Here is a 16,313-nt window from a genome sequence, read left to right as displayed (position 1 = left end):
GGGTTTGATCCAGCAAGCCCACTATTGTTCTTCTTAAGTTTACTTATTAGTGGGTTTGATCCAGCAAGACCACAGCATGGCTTTCAGCCATGCTGTGGGCTTGCGGAGCAAGCCCACTATTGTTCTTCTTAAGTTTTCTTATTAGTGGGTTTGATCCAGCAAGACCAAGCCCACTATTGTTCTTCTTAAGTTTACTTTATTTATTAGTGGGTTTGATCCAGTAAGCCCACAGCATGGCTTTGCCATGCTGTGGGCTTGCGGAGCAAGCCCACTATTGTTCTTCTTAAGTTTTCTTATTATTAGTGGGTTTGATCCTGCAAGCCCACAGCATGGCTGAAAGCCATGCTGTGGGCTTGCGGAGCAAGCCCACTATTGTTCTTCTTAAGTTTTCTTATTATTTATTATTCCTGTTCACCCACTTTTTGGCCGAACTACTGCTCCTAGACCGTTTGAGCTATCGACGCGGTTCGAACTCCAAAAATTCAGGCCCGAACCGGTGTAACTTGCTTGTTGATTTCGTGTCGCTGGCCCTTGTCGTTTTCGCGGTATTCCCGTTTTTCTGCGTTTTTTGGGCCCATTGAAATGAATGGCGGAATGTTCAGAATTCAAATTTCGATTGTGACATCACAGCTCTAATTGCTTAAGCTTGCACCTGGAAGAGTTCTAAGCCACCTGGCAGAGCTATAATGGGCTGGGCTGGGCTGTCTGTGTATATGAAGGTGTGTGCATGTAACTTTTGACCCGTATGTCCGATTTTCATAAATGAGGTACCGTTGGAATCCTTGGATAAGGCCGAGTTCCATGCCCCTGATCAAACCCACTCTTGCAGTTCCTCGGAACCGCAATTCTAGTTTATTTATTATTCCTTTTCACCCACTTTTTGGCCGAACTACTGCTCCTAGACCGTTTGAGCTATCAACGCGGTTCGAACTCCAAAAATTCAGGCCCGAACCGGTGTAACTTGCTTGTTAATTTCGTGTCGCTGGCCCTTGTCGTTTTCGCGGTATTCCCGTTTTTCTGCGTTTTTTGGGCCCATTGAAATGAATGGCGGAATGTTCAGAATTCAAATTTCGATTGTGACATCACAGCTCTAATTGCTTAAGCTTGCACCTGGAAGAGTTCTAAGCCACCTGGCAGAGCTCTAATGGGCTGGGCTGGGCTGTCTGTGTATATGAAGGTGTGTTCATGTAACTTTTGACCCGTATGTCCGATTTTCATAAATGAGGTACCGTTGGAATCCTTGGATGAGGCCGAGTTCCATGCCCCTGATCAAACCCACTCTTGCAGTTCCTCGGAACCGCAATTCTAGTTATTATTTATTATTCCTGTTCACCCACTTTTTGGCCGAACTACTGCTCCTAGACCGTTTGAGCTATCGACGCGGTTCGAACTCCAAAAATTCAGGCCCGAACCGGTGTAACTTGCTTGTTGATTTCGTGTCGCTGGCCCTTGTCGTTTTCGCGGTATTCCCGTTTTTCTGCATTTTTTGGGCCCATTGAAATGAATGGCGGAATGTTCAAGGATTCTAATTCGATTGTGACATCACAGCTCTAATTGCTTAAGCTTGCACCTGGAAGAGTTCTAAGCCACCTGGCAGAGCTATAATGGGCTGGGCTGGGCTGTCTGTGTATATGAAGGTGTGTGCATGTAACTTTTGACCCGTATGTCCGATTTTCATAAATGAGGTACCGTTGGAATCCTTGGATAAGGCCGAGTTCCGTGCCCCAGATCAAACCCACTCTTGCAGTTCCTCGGAACCGCAATTCTAGTTTATTTATTATTCCTTTTCACCCACTTTTTGGCCGAACTACTGCTCCTAGACCGTTTGAGCTATCAACGCGGTTCGAACTCCAAAAATTCAGGCCCGAACCGGTGTAACTTGCTTGTTGATTTCGTGTCGCTGGCCCTTGTCGTTTTCGCGGTATTCCCGTTTTTCTGCGTTTTTTGGGCCCATTGAAATGAATGGCGGAATGTTCAGAATTCAAATTTCGATTGTGACATCACAGCTCTAATTGCTTAAGCTTGCACCTGGAAGAGTTCTAAGCCACCTGGCAGAGCTCTAATGGGCTGGGCTGGGCTGTCTGTGTATATGAAGGTGTGTGCATGTAACTTTTGACCCGTATGTCCGATTTTCATAAATGAGGTACCGTTGGAATCCTTGGATAAGGCCGAGTTCCATGCCCCTGATCGATCAAACCCACTCTTGCAGTTCCTCGGAACCGCAATTCTAGTTATTATATCTTCCTATAAGCCCACTTTTTGGCCGAACTACTGCTCCTAGACCGTTTGAGCTATCGACGCGGTTCGAACTCCAAAAATTCAGGCCCGAACCGGTGTAACTTGCTTGTTGATTTCGTGTCGCTGGCCCTTGTTGTTTTCGCGATATTCCCGTTTTTCGGCGTTTTTTGGGCCCATTGAAATGAATGGCGGAATGTTCAGAATTCAAATTTCGATTGTGACATCACAGCTCTAATTGCTTAAGCTTGCACCTGGAAGAGTTCTAAGCCACCTGGCAGAGCTCTAATGGGCTGGGCTGGGCTGTCTGTGTATATGAAGGTGTGTGCATGTAACTTTTGACCCGTATGTCCGATTTTCATAAATGAGGTACCGTTGGAATCCTTGGATGAGGCCGAGTTCCATGCCCCTGATCAAACCCACTCTTGCAGTTCCTCGGAACCGCAATTCTAGTTATATCTTCTTTTTCACCCACTTTTTGGCCGAACTACTGCTCCTAGACCGTTTGAGCTATCGACGCAGTTCGAACTCCAAAAATTCAGGCCCGAACCGGTGTAACTTGCTTGTTACTTTCGTGTTGCTGGCCCTTGTCGTTTTCGCGGTATTCCCGTTTTTCTGCGTTTTTCGGCCCCATTGAAATGAATGGCGGAATGTTCAAGGATTCTAATTCGATTGTGACATCACAGCTCTAATTGTTTAAGCTTGCACCTGGTAGAGTTCTGAGCCATCTGGCAGAGCTCTAATGGGCTGGGCTGGGCTGTCTATGTATATGAAGGTGTGTGCATGTAACTTTTGACCCGTATGTCCGATTTTCATAAATGAGGTACCGTTGGAATCCTTGGATGAGGCCGAGTTCCATGCCCCTGATCAAACCCACTCTTGCAGTTCCTCGGAACCGCAATTCTAGTTTATTATTCCTGTTCACCCACTTTTTGGCCGAACTACTGCTCCTAGACCGTTTGAGCTATCGACGCGGTTCGAACTCCAAAAATTCAGGCCCGAACCGGTGTAACTTGCTTGTTAATTTCGTGTCGCTGGCCCTTGTCGTTTTCGCGGTATTCCCGTTTTTCTGCGTTTTTCGGCCCCATTGAAATGAATGGCGGAATGTTCAAGGATTCTAATTCCGATTGTGACATCACAGCTCTGATTGTTTAACCCTTAAAGGAGTACCGTCACACCAGTGTGACGGGAATGTTGAGAAATGAACGTTCTAAAGAATATCTGGGTTCATTGAATTCAACATAGAATTTTAGAACCTTCAATTGTTGCGGAACTTAGAACTTTCAAAAACCTACACATTTAAGGGTTAAGCTTGCACCTGGAAGAGTTCTAAGCCACCTGGCAATGTCTAATGGGCTGGGCTGGGCTGTCTGTGTATAATGAAGGTGTGTGCATGTAACTTTTGACCCGTATGCCCGATTTTCATAAATGAGGTACCGTTGGAATCCTTGGATGAGGCCGAGTTCCATGCCCCTGATCAAACCCACTCTTGCAGTTCCTCGGAACCGTAATTCTAGTTAAGTTTTCAAGTTCTTAGGGTTTTAGGTTGACTGATGACCGCACTGAAATGGAATAGAAAACTAAAGATTATGGCCACTGTTGGTAAGCTCAAAGAGTTTGAATTCGAAATTTGGACATTACAAGACAGGTCAAAAAGATTCATAAAACATTACGCTAAGTTCAGAGAAGAGATTGTGTATACTGGTTCATTTTCCCATACAGTAGGCTACTTCAGTGGAGGGTTGCCAATGGAGTGTTGTGTTGCTCTGCTAGCGGAAGTTAGTGATCACATGGCATACGAAAGTTTTAGCTCACCTATTCGGATGTTTGTGCTGTCAAATACCGCTCTCTACACACCCATATTGCCTAATAGAAAACGTCAGTAACGTTAGCAGCTAGTGAACTTGGGTTACTTCCTACATTTAGCTTACGCTTCCTCTAATGGCAACATGAGGCGAAATGTTACTGTAGCCTACCCTGGTTGAGTCTCCGAATCAGACACAAACTAGTTGGACCTGTCCGCGTCCGAATCTTGGGACTTTGACCAGGTAGGTAACCGTTGCCATTTCTGACTTTTCACAGATTGCTGCCGAAGGATTGGTGTTTGAAGACACCTGCATCTGGAAACTTGTCAACTTGTCACTTAGTCTTTTGTGGTAGACTAATCTATGTGTTTTGGAACTCAGCAGGAGATCTCGCCCAAAGATTGTATCCTACAATCTTTGACATAGGCTACCTGTCAGAACATTGTCACGACCTTAATCGGCAGCAGGTAGGTAGGGTAGAGCCTATTGATTCTTTGTAACACGGAAACTCCGGTGCCTCTTATCAAATCTTAAGGCCACAATTAATATGTTGTCTAATGTGCCTACCTGTCAACGCGAAACTATGTTTTAATTCACGAATTTCGCTCAATTCATCTGACTGTCCTCATGTACACATGTAAGCTACTTCTTCTAATGTCAGGTAGGCTAACCTATGTTTTGTTTTTACACTAGGTTACTCTCATGTTGCCAGTAGGCACCTAAAGACGGGCCTATGCTTAAACCATATTCCCGTGATAACACAGGTTGGTCATATTTTAGACCCTGGTGCTTTTTTTTTATTTTGCCATGTTAACTATGATAGTAATAATAGGTTGCTTATTCCATTTGTGCTGTTAGACTTGAAATCATGGAGCAACCAAATCGACCCCAACGCAAATTATCAACTGCAGGGGAGTCTCTATATCAGATATTAGGTGTGCAGAGGGGGGCATCAGAGGATGAGATTAAAAAATCCTACAGGTAAGGAGCAAAAAAGAAAATACATTCATCATATTCTCATAAATGTGACCCTTAAATCCACCACAAGGAATGACATCATGGTGACATCGCAAGTTTTCATTCAAGTCTGATGAAGATGCATGCCCTGGCTTTAAAAAAATCCTCAAAAATAGTTTGTCCTTCACAGAAAACTTGCACTTAGGTATCATCCAGACAAGAATCCAGACAACCCAGAGGCTGCTGAGCGCTTTAAGGAGATCAACAATGCCAATTCAATCCTGAACGATGAGAACAAGAGGAAGATCTATGATGAATATGGCTCAATGGGTCTTTACGTGTCCGAGCAGTTTGGAGAAGACAGTGTTCAACTCTACTTCCTCATGTCTAAATGCTGGTTCAAGGTGGGAAGCAAGTGTGTGTGTGTGTATGTGTGTGTGTGTGTGTGTGTGTGTGTTTCATGTTGTTTTGTCAACACATTTGCCCTTTAATAGGCCAATAGTGGATTGAGGGCATTGCTTTGGTTGAAATATATCTACTCTGACCAATTAATTTGTTGGTACAGGGTAAGACTGAGAAAAACACCTGGTATTGGTTTGGGAGGTCATGACTGGTTTCCTACACATTAATTAAGGTTTTATTTGTATGACACATTTAAAAACAACAGAGTTGACCCAAAGTGCTTCACAATTTGTGAGGTTAGACATGACAATAATAACATAGATCAAACATTTGAAGAACAAGGAGTTAAGAAATAAATAACACAGTTGGATAAAAGCCAAAGGTAAAAATACTTAAAAGAAAATAATTTAAAAGTGAAAAGAAATTAAATGAATTAAACCTCAAAGAAAACCTCAGACTAAACTAAAAGCAAGATAAAAAAAAAGGTCTAAGTCTGTCTAAGTCTCTAAATTTGATTTAAAACAATGTATGGTAGGACATGATCTGATGTGCAATGGGAGACTATTCCAGAGCTTGGGAGCAGCAACAGAAGAGGCACGGATATCTTTGGATTTCAGGCGTGACAATGGCACAGAGAGTAGACCTAAGTGACCGGGTGGCAGAGTAAGGTGAGAGCAGATTGGAAATGTACTGAGGGGCTAAACCATTTCGAGCTTTAAAAACAAATAATAACATTTTAAAATCAACTCTATATTTCACTAGTAGACATTGCAACTGGACAAGGACTGGGCTGATGTGTTGGCGTTTCTTTGTACCAGTTAAAAGCCTAGCAGCTGCTTTTTGGACCATTTGTAATTATGAGAGTGTTGAATGGGACAGTCCCAAATAAAGAGCATTGCCGTAATCTAGCCGAGAAGTAATAAAAGCCTGGACTACGGTCTCCAGGTCTTTGGGGGTTAAAAATGACTTTACTTTTGCAATATTTCTAAGATGATAAAAGTTGCCTCTCACCGCATTACTCACTTGTTTGTTAAAATTCAAAGAGCTGTCCATAAAAAGACCAAGATTTTTAACCTCACTGTGCGTTTGTGCTGGTGTCTGAGCGAGAGGGACCAAAGATGATTACCTTTGTTTTGGTGTCATTCAACTGAAGGAAATTGCTAGCCATCCAACATTTAATGTCCTCCACAAACAGTTGACCAGCTTACAGTTTTTTCTGATTGCTTAAGCACATTTTTTTGTAACTATGGCTTTTTTTGCAAAACTCTACACACAAATAGGAAAACCTTTCACCCAATCAGCAAAACATTGTAGTTCTCTTGCAAAAGACGTAAAAAGACTTGCAAAACACATCTGGCTTTTGCTTTCTCTGTGCACAAGGTAGACAATGTCAGTTTGAGGTCATACTTTTGTCATAGTTCTGTAAACATACAGGGATCCAAACTTTAAGTATTGGTGTTTATTTACACACATCAAAACAAACACAAGTTAAAACACAAAATAGCAATTTCACTGAGACAAAACAAATCAGTCTACATTGGGTCGTCTCTCTCAAAATTTCGTCTACATCACATGCAATGTCCTAGTCCAAGGCACCGGGGAAAATATATTGTGGAATGCCGTATCCAGGCCTGACATGACAATATCCCCACATGTAGACTGATTTTTTGCCTGTAAAAGGGCAATTTCTTTCTCTTCTTACCCTTCCTCTTCCCCCTCCTCGTCCTCCTCTTGCTCCTCCTTGTCCTCTTCGCTCTTCCTCTAACTTCACCTCCTTGTCCTTGTCATCCTCTCCCTCTCACTTCTTCACCTCCGCATCCTCTTCCTCCTACTTCTTCACCTCCACGTCCTATTCTTCGGCCTCCTCTAATTCTTACTCTTCTCACTCTTCCTGCTCCCTCCATTGTACCCATTGTACATTACCTGTGGCTTATTTATAGTGCTTAGCTGATTGCAAAGTGAACTAATTATCTAAAACAGTTCTCACATGAGAAAGTGTGCCAGAGAGTTGGCAAAATAGTGAAAATTATATCCATACATGTGTATAGATTTGCTAGGAGTGTGTTGATCATTTGGAAATTGAGTGTAAAGCATGAGTTGTATTTACAGTTCTGCAAAAAGAGTGCTGTGCAGTGAATTGTGCCTACAGTTGTGCAAAGTGTGTGTTAAAAAAATGCAAACTGAGTGCAAAGCAGTGTTTGTGCTTTTAGTTTTGCAAACTCAGGGAGTGGTTTTGCTATACGTATTAATAGTTTTAGAAATTGTGCTATAAGAATCACAGTTGTGTTTAAGTATTCAGGAAAAACTATAAAAATAGAGCTGTACTGTTGGGTGAAACTGGTAGATAAAACTGGGTGTCGTCGGCATAACACTGGTAGGAAATGTTATTTTTCTTGAAGATTGAGCCGACGGGAAGCATATATAAGGAAAATAAGAGGGCTTCCAGGATGCCACATATCAGAGCAGAGGATGTTACAGGGAGTGCATTTAATGTCTTTTCATTGAGATGATGCATGCCCTTCTACTTGTTAACGTTTCCTAGATTAGGCCTCCAAACTATTTTGTTGTAAATTCTCCTAGAATTTTGCCTCATTTAGTAAAGGTATAACAAATTAGAAATGTTTATTTACAGACAATATATAGAGATTACACCCCACAAACCAGGAATGCACTACTTTCAATATTTTCATATATCCTACTTTTCCTGATGCGTTTGCTGATGTGTGCAAGTCAGTAAGACTTCCAAGACCTGGTTTCCCATACATGGATTAGTCCTAAACCAAGATTTTTTTTTCAAAAGTAATCTTCATTGATGTTCTCTATTGGTCCAGGACCAGGCAATCCATGCATGGGAACCCTGCATTAAATGTTCTTTATGTGTTTATGGTAATATTATTGTGTGTGTGTGTGTGTGTGTGTGTGTGCGCGTGTGCGTGTGCGTGTGTGTGTGTGTGTGTGTGTGTGTGTGTTCGTGTGCATGTGCGTGTGTGTGTGTGTGTGTTTTCTAGACTCTCGTGGTGATTGGGACGTTATGCACGTGCTGCTGCTGCTGCTTCTGCTGCTGCTGCTGCTGTGGGAAGTGTGGGCGCTCGGAGGAGGAAGAAAACCACTACATGGATCCCGAGGAGCTGGAGGCCCAGATTAGAGCTGAGCAGGAGGCCTCAGGTTGGCACGGGGAAGGACACTATGGGCCAGGAGAGTCGGACGCAGGTGAGAATGGGGGACACAAATGAGGGAAAATAAGCTGCCAATACTCAACAAAGGGCACTGTTGACTTAACTGATTAAAACAGACCGTGAGATTGTAAATTGTAAAAGATAAAGGTAATGAGGAATAATCAGATAACACCAAGTGAGAAGAACTAACAGAGAAACAAGACCTAAAATCAGATGAGAGAGCCCCAAAATATTAATTCAAAAATTGCTTTGAGAAGTGTTGCCGTATGTAGTTGAAGAATGAACAGAAGACATGCATATGTGTAAGCAGGAAAATACATGCAGAAGTTATGTCGGCAGAGCTTTCAGTGTGGGATTCCAGTGAAATGTTCAAAGCATTTCTGACATACAGTACTAGCCTAGTGGCGCCAGACAGGTTTCCGTTTGGTTACAGCTTTAAGACTCAGTTCAGCTTCATCCACCAGACTTGTTGGCAGCCAGTCAGAAAAAAATCCTTGAGTTGTGTAAGTGTTAATGAAGGCACAGATAATGGTTATGGTGGTCAAACAGGTTGGAAATGTGTTGTAATTGGACACATTGTATTCCATGTTATGTTCCTCATAGGCCAATCTCATTGGAAAGAATGTATCATTGCTTTTGTGGCGCTCATCTGGATTTAGAAAATATTTGTCATATTTGTTTACATCCCAGCTGCTTTTTCAAATCTATTCTATGAGCTTATAAAAACAGCCTTAGTATTTTATCCAATACTCATTACAACTACAACAACTTGCATTTATATACCACTTTATCAAGGCACCCAAAGCACTTTACTGTGAACGGGGAACCCCACTAACCACCATCAACCTGTAGCACCCACCTGGGTAATGCATGACAGCCATTATATGCCAGAACACTCTCTAGTTTTAGGTGGAGAGTGAGTGAATGAATGAATGAGCTAGCGTTATCTAGCTATAGATAGGCTATAGATATAGAGGCTCAAGGCTATGGATAAATGCCCCAAAGAGCTGTGAACTGGCAGTGATCTTCATCTTCTTTTGGTGTACTGTATATGACTACATACAGTATGACCAGGACTGGTTACAGTCACAGTCACAATTTTTTTTTCATTCTTTCATACTTTGAAAGAAGCTTTGGCACTGGTAGTGTTGCTCGTGATGATAACGTTAACTTTGTATTGCCTAACACCAGGTGCTACAATAAATCCCCATAAATTAATTACAATTATTACAATCCTACAGGAGATGGTGGGGTCATTTCTGGTCAGCCCATTCCCTTAGGCCCTCCTCCAGGCTCAGGTGAGACATCAGAGTGTCTGGACACCATGCAGTGCTCCAGCCACAGCCCTTGAATATCAGACTAGCACAATGCAGCAATCTGCTACCACACTGTTAATTGTCTAGATCTCTTTGGTCACTCTGCCCTCCTGACCCCTCTTTCCTCTGACTGTTGTCCAGGTGATGTTCCCTCAGCCATCGTGGTGGAGCCTTTCTCCAAGCCCAACCTATCTGCTGGACAGGCACTGAACACATCTAGCACAGAGGAGTTGGTCAGACGTGACTGAGCCCACCTCATTAGCTCTCACCTGCAGCATGTGAAGGAATGACACACACTCTGCTGGTCACACAGAAGGATCGCAAACGCACTGTCTGCCAGATGCTTTTCAGTTCAGACAGGATTTGACAATACAATTGCGTGATTGAACTTCTACTGTTTGTTTTTGTTTATCAGGCTCATTCCTCTGCTCTGAGATTATATATTTTTATTGCTGAAATGGATTGCCAATGAATGTATTTGATTATCCAAACTAGATAAGATTATCCGGGAATCAACTAGTGATAGCTGACATGTTCCCGCATGTTCTGTGATGTTTTTTTTTTGTTTTTTTTGTAAAAACAAAAGTGTTAATATATATATGTGTATATATATATATATATATATATATTCAAACAAAAACAATTTTTGATGCCATAACTTCCAAAGAAAGGTCTGACACAATGCAGACTCTGTGGGTTAATGTAAGCCTTGAAAAACTACAGTTGCGTTAATCCTGTGAACATCAAGGGTGCATTATGATGTTTTGTTTACAAATTAAGCTGATTTATTTGATGAGGTTTACATTTATTCAGGAATCATTTATTTCTTCTTTTTAAATGAACTGTCAATAGTCGAAGTGGCTTACTGAGACCAAAGAGAGCTTTGCTATAGTAGTGTAATGTACACTGTTGCCAAAGTCCCCATCTAGGTACTACTCTCTCACTTGGCCAAGGACACAACTTGTAAGGGTAAGCCAGTCATACATATCCAGTTCCAGTGCACATAGATATCGCTGTAAGATTTTCACCTCATCTTGGAAATGTTTTCTAGCCATTTTTTTCGTGACTTGAGAAAAGATGATATGTGACTGTAAAATAAGTTTCTTGCCTGTTTTTAAATTATAAGCAATATACCACGTCACAATGGAATAAATGTCAGCACTATATCTATTTTATTGTCGTCATTCTATATTGTTATTGTTCTCTCTATTTAGGCTGCATTTTATGTTCACTCCCATTAAATGTGATTTTGAAGGATATTGATGCTAAAGTGTTTTTTCCAAATCATATATACTATCAGTAATATGTTCATGCAAGACTCAGAGGGCTCTGTATGTGTGGTAGTGGATATCTACGTATATGTATCCCAAATACTGTATATATTAGTACTCCACCCGAGTAGCATTCCTGATATTTACCACCCCATATTTTGTTGCTATAATTTATGATGACAAGAGGTTAAATGCACCAGTGATATTTTGCAAGTGATCTCCATTAGCATTCAATCAGCAAACTGTTAAGACCGTAAATGGGCAGCTAGCATTAAAAGAGTATTAAACCCAATACAAACTCTCTTTCATCAAATCAACGATTATATTATTCTACCACTGGACCATTTTGCCTGATGAGCATCTCATTAGTGCATAACACACAAGCCAGTGACCTCATAAAAGATCAATTTACATAGCCAGTTCATTTGAGTGGATGGTCTGACAATCATCAATCATAACAAAGATTTATTTAGCTCATTCATTTTGATTCAAAATGTCATGTAAGTCATCTCCATATCTTGAAAGATCGTTGCAGTACATTGAAAATGATGCTAGATGGCATAAGTGAGATATCCCAGAGACAGTGACTGAATGTAACTAAATTAAAAGTTAATATTTTTAAATAGTTAGGACATTTTAGGACATCAAAAGTAACTTGCCTTAAATAACTAGTTTATTATAAATTAATTTGATGCAAGAACAAAAATGCTAAAAATGGTAATGGCTGATGCTTTTTAGATTTTACCAATCATTCGATTTTACAGATATTGCCAACATTGATTACTACCAATGAATGCTACCCATAATTATTTTCAAACAAAGATGTGTTCTGCCACTTAGTCTTTGCTCAGTGGACCACACCTAACCTGCCTAATGAGATTAATTCATCTAAAGCTTCTGAAATGCTTCTACTGTAAAGGGAACCTGCAGAAGCCACACCAACTGACCCCACTGTAGATAAGAGTGTTAACCCATGTAAACAGTGAGGCCGGCTGGGACTGTGGAATGGGTACACGTGTTTCTTTACTAATCACCTGCTGCTGCAGACAGAGGTTTGGGACACGTCTCCTGCAGACTTGACAAATTATTTTAGATTGCTTTGGAAGCTAAGTGAATTATGAGTTTGAAAAGGCCACTTCTTGACGGAGAGCAGGGTTCTAAAACATTTCCATTGGAGAATTTAAGGTAAGGGTCAACTTTTTGGTGACATTATGTTTTATTACACAGTGGTGTTGCCACTAAAACATATTTATTTCCATTATATGATACTTGCCTGAATAACTGAAAACAGAATATGGTGTGTCAGTCAGAAAAGCGCTTCACTATTGAATAATTCTGTTTTTGTTCTCCTGTGTACAGATCATTCTGTGACACAAAAGAAGAATACCTCCATACAGGAGCAGGCAACGAGGACAAGACCAGTCCACACCAAGCGCAGACACAAACCCCATCCCACTGCCACAGTGACGGGGCATCATGGGCTGAGGACAGAGAGAGACAGCTGGCCAAGAAGAAACTCATCATCACCTCAGTTGTCTGCCTGGTGTTCATGGTTGGTGAAATGGTCGGTAAGGATGAATGTTGGAAATGGCTATTTATTGAGTAACAGTGACTCAATAAACACCGATAAACACTTCATATAGGGTAGACGAGTGGCTTGGTTGTTTGGCAAAGAACTTGTAGTGAGTACAGTAACCCTATACAGTAGCCTAGGTATCCTGGCCTTTATTTTCATGGATGGTATTGAGTGACTAATGAGCAATAAACTTTTATCTGTGTGTATTATGCAAATAGGCGTGTATTATGCAAATAGGCAATAGCGCACTCTCTCTCTTTGTCTCTCTTTGTCTCTCTCTCTCTCTGTTTCTCTTTCTCTCGTGTGTGTGTGTAATGTGTGTGTGTGTGGGTCAATGTACATGTCTCAAAGCTCTGATATTTTGCTTGCTCATGCTGTATCAATATGGGTCTGAATCCATATAATTGGAGGCTTTACTGTAGGTTTCAGACAGACCAGAAGTGTTTGATACTGCAAGTGTGAGCAAATGTTTGGCCTCTAATGCAGCTACAGTATTTTGGATGTTTTTAAAAGAGTTTGCCCTTCAGGTGGCTATGCAGCACACAGTCTGGCGGTCATGACGGACGCAGCGCACCTGCTCACTGACTTCAGCAGCATACTGGTCAGCCTCTTCTCCCTGTGCCTCTCCTCCAGACCCCCCTCCAAAGCCATGACGTTTGGTTGGCATCGCTCAGGTCGGTCTGCCCAAAACACCTTAACCATACAACTAAAAATACAATTAACAATTAAAAATACAACTATTACATGGCTCTCTAGGTTAGTTTTATAATCATAGTTTATGGTTGATTAGAAGTTGATTTGGTACAATTTCTTTAGCATTGGTGAATTCAGATTTCAGTACTTTCAGGACTGGTATCAAAGAATTTCAGGTTTTTTTCATTCTGATATTTTTTTTTCTGGTCAACCCTCACATTTGGGACCTTTGGGCCATTTTGATGTGAGATATTCTGTGATGCTGTGATGTGACATATGCTGTGATGCATATTATGTCACATCAGAACGGCACAAAGGTCCCAAATGTATAGTATGAGTATACTTATACTATACATTTGGGACCTTTGTGCCAATCTGATGTGACATATTCTGTGATGCTCACGTCACGTCCCCTTCAGAGATCCTCGGCGCTCTGCTCTCCGCCCTCTCCATTTGGGCAGTAACTGCGGTGCTGGTCTTCATTGCCATTCAGAGGATCCTCCGTGATGACTATGAGATCCACAGTGGCATCATGATCATCACCTCCGGCTGTGCAGTAGGGGTCAACATCATGTAAGTCACTATGCAGTTTGTATGATCCATCCATAGATGGTGGTATTGGCATTCAAATAACAGATAATTAAAAAAAAAAAAATGAATTACAGGGAAGACCAACTAACAATTTAGACATCCAGCTGTGAACTGTATTACACTGCACATTGTATCTTTTTTCAATTCTATAGCTAAACCTTCATATGAGATTCTAAATCTATATCTGATTTGTGCTTAGGGATATCTTAATTTTGTGTGTTTATAGTTGTGAAGTGACCTTGGATGACATGAAAGGTGCTTTGTATATACCGGTTATATGCATTATTACTATTATATTCATTTTGTTTGTTTCTCCCATCCAAAAGCATGGCCCTTATCCTCCATCAGTCCCCATCCTCCCACGGCCACAGTCACGGCCTGTCACATGGCCACAGTCACGGCTGCGCACAGGCAGCAGGTAACCATGGCAACGCCAGTGTGCGAGCGGCGTTCATCCATGTGGTGGGTGACCTGCTGCAGAGTCTGGGAGTCTTCCTGGCTGCCCTCATCATCAGCCGTTGGGTCAGTTGAGTGGCCACTAGGCTTTCAGGGGTTATGGACAAACTGGCCTGATAATGTCATCTTATGACCACCCAAGAAAGCTGTTTATATTCATGTTTATGTTGATAGTTCTTACCAGACTCGTCTGTCCAAAGTGACTTACAATGACGTCAATATGTCAGTAGTATTTACTAATATGTCATTTGGAACCAAAGTACTTGCCTTGTCATCTTAGTTTTATTATTCCCTCTTGGTATGTCAGAGTTAAAGGTTAATGGTATGTTATTACCACACCATCGAATATACTAAGAGATTCATTAAGAAATATACTGTAAGTAATAAAATACTGACTGACTTACTGTGCATTCTTTTTATCATAAATGTTGTTTTTGGTGTTGTTCACACAGCCTGAATATAAAATAGCTGATCCTATCTGCACCTTCCTGTTTTCTGTGTTTGTGCTTGCGACAACCATCACCATTCTGAGGGACATCTTCAGTGTACTCATGGAAGGTACAAGATTTTTTCCCCATCTTTCACTGGGGATTCATTTAGAGGATATAATTCAAACATATCTAAGAATTGAACTGTTAATTTATATTTTAGACTGCACTACTATTATCTAGTACTATTTTAATATCTTGCCTAAATGTACTGTTTAATCTTAACTCATTGCACTGCATGTTTTTGATAGGTGCCCCAAAGGGGCATGAATTTGACTCGGTGAAGGAAGCTCTGCTTACAGTGAGCAGTGTCCGAGCTGTGCATGACCTCCACATGTGGACTCTTACATTAAACCACACACTACTGTCAGCTCATCTGGCTATTGGTAAACATTTTAATTTTTTGCTAACTAAAAGACAAATGACAGCAATGATATTGTAATATGTCATTGTCAGCAGTCTTGGTCTCCTCTCATTTGAACTGAGACCCAAACAGAAAACTGGATGCTGATGGACCTAAATATACCAACAGGAAGCTACCTGAATTGACCACACTCTCTCTCTCTGTCCTTTTATAGAAGACTCAGCCAATCCTCAGCAGGTCCTGATGGACGCCACGGAGCTGCTTCAGTCCAAACACAGCTTCCGCAGCATCACCATCCAGATTGAGCCCTACTCCAGTGACATGGCCTTCTGTTCTAAGTGTGTGGGGCCCATGGACTGAGAACCCCCCAAAATCCCACAATCCCGGGAGTCGAGAGAGCATACCCTCTGCGGTACAAGAACTTCAAGCCGGATAATCTGTCCTGAAGCATGTTGGGGGTTTTTTTTCCACGGCTGTTGACAGCGCACACATCTGCTGGCTTGTACCGAATTTACAGCTTATCTGTGTGTAGGTCAGAAGTTCACTCTCTGCTGTGTGTGTGAGCTCCCCTGAGTGTTTGTGATAATTTTCCAGCTCAGTGGGAAAGCTCCTCATTCTATCAATATTAGCCTTTCTGTGAAGATAAGGACTGACAAGGTCAGCTACTCCAATATGACAAAAATAATACTGTCAAACTGCAGTTTAATGGGTATGGGGATTTGGGTAGTGAAGATCTCTCTTTATGTAACTTTTAAGTTATTACACAAAGGTGCAATGTTCTACTTCTGATAGACAGTCACTGTACACTGAAGCTTACACTCTTTAGATTTTGGATCATACTATAGATGATTCGACAGGTCTGACTCTTTTGTCCCAGACCGATTTCAGAAAGAAATCTTACACCTCCACATGAGGTTCAAAAGTATACACACTCTATTATACTGAGTTTTAAAAGAGAAATATATATCTATATTTTCATATAA

At 41.4% G+C, this 16,313-nt stretch overlaps 2 protein-coding genes across 4 annotated transcripts; both read left to right on the top strand.

The window, feature by feature from the left end:
• The first annotated feature begins 3,780 nt into the window (after positions 1–3,780).
• On the top strand, positions 3,781–11,150 carry dnajc5gb (DnaJ (Hsp40) homolog, subfamily C, member 5 gamma b). 3 transcript variants are annotated; one of them, XM_076299278.1, is made up of 8 exons: positions 3,781–4,283; positions 4,425–4,507; positions 4,734–4,804; positions 4,899–5,021; positions 5,188–5,401; positions 8,408–8,609; positions 9,817–9,873; positions 10,033–11,150. In XM_076299278.1, exons 4-8 carry the CDS (start codon positions 4,909–4,911, stop codon positions 10,137–10,139), a joined length of 693 nt encoding a protein of 230 aa, XP_076155393.1. In that variant the 5' UTR covers positions 3,781–4,283; positions 4,425–4,507; positions 4,734–4,804; positions 4,899–4,908; the 3' UTR covers positions 10,140–11,150. The 3 variants fall into 3 exon arrangements, with proteins under 3 accessions (XP_076155393.1, XP_076155392.1, XP_076155394.1); XM_076299277.1 differs by having other exon boundaries at positions 4,422–4,507; XM_076299279.1 differs by having other exon boundaries at positions 4,422–4,511.
• A 1,143-nt stretch (positions 11,151–12,293) lies between these two features.
• On the top strand, positions 12,294–16,281 carry LOC143138856 (proton-coupled zinc antiporter SLC30A2-like). The gene is made up of 8 exons (XM_076299280.1): positions 12,294–12,347; positions 12,522–12,730; positions 13,266–13,412; positions 13,851–14,004; positions 14,349–14,544; positions 14,931–15,036; positions 15,218–15,352; positions 15,545–16,281. Exons 2-8 carry the CDS (start codon positions 12,712–12,714, stop codon positions 15,688–15,690), a joined length of 903 nt encoding a protein of 300 aa, XP_076155395.1. The 5' UTR covers positions 12,294–12,347; positions 12,522–12,711; the 3' UTR covers positions 15,691–16,281.
• Positions 16,282–16,313: the final 32 nt, after the last annotated feature.

Source organism: Alosa pseudoharengus, unplaced genomic scaffold (genome assembly GCF_046254945.1).
Source record: "Alosa pseudoharengus isolate Yale_2024_CS ecotype anadromous, Long Island Sound unplaced genomic scaffold, YU_APseudo_1.1 YU_APseudo_1.1_scf_22, whole genome shotgun sequence".
NCBI lineage: Eukaryota > Metazoa > Chordata > Actinopteri > Clupeiformes > Clupeidae > Alosa > Alosa pseudoharengus.
Note: the sequence above shows the minus strand (reverse complement) of the source record. Positions and strands in the feature narration are given on the sequence as shown.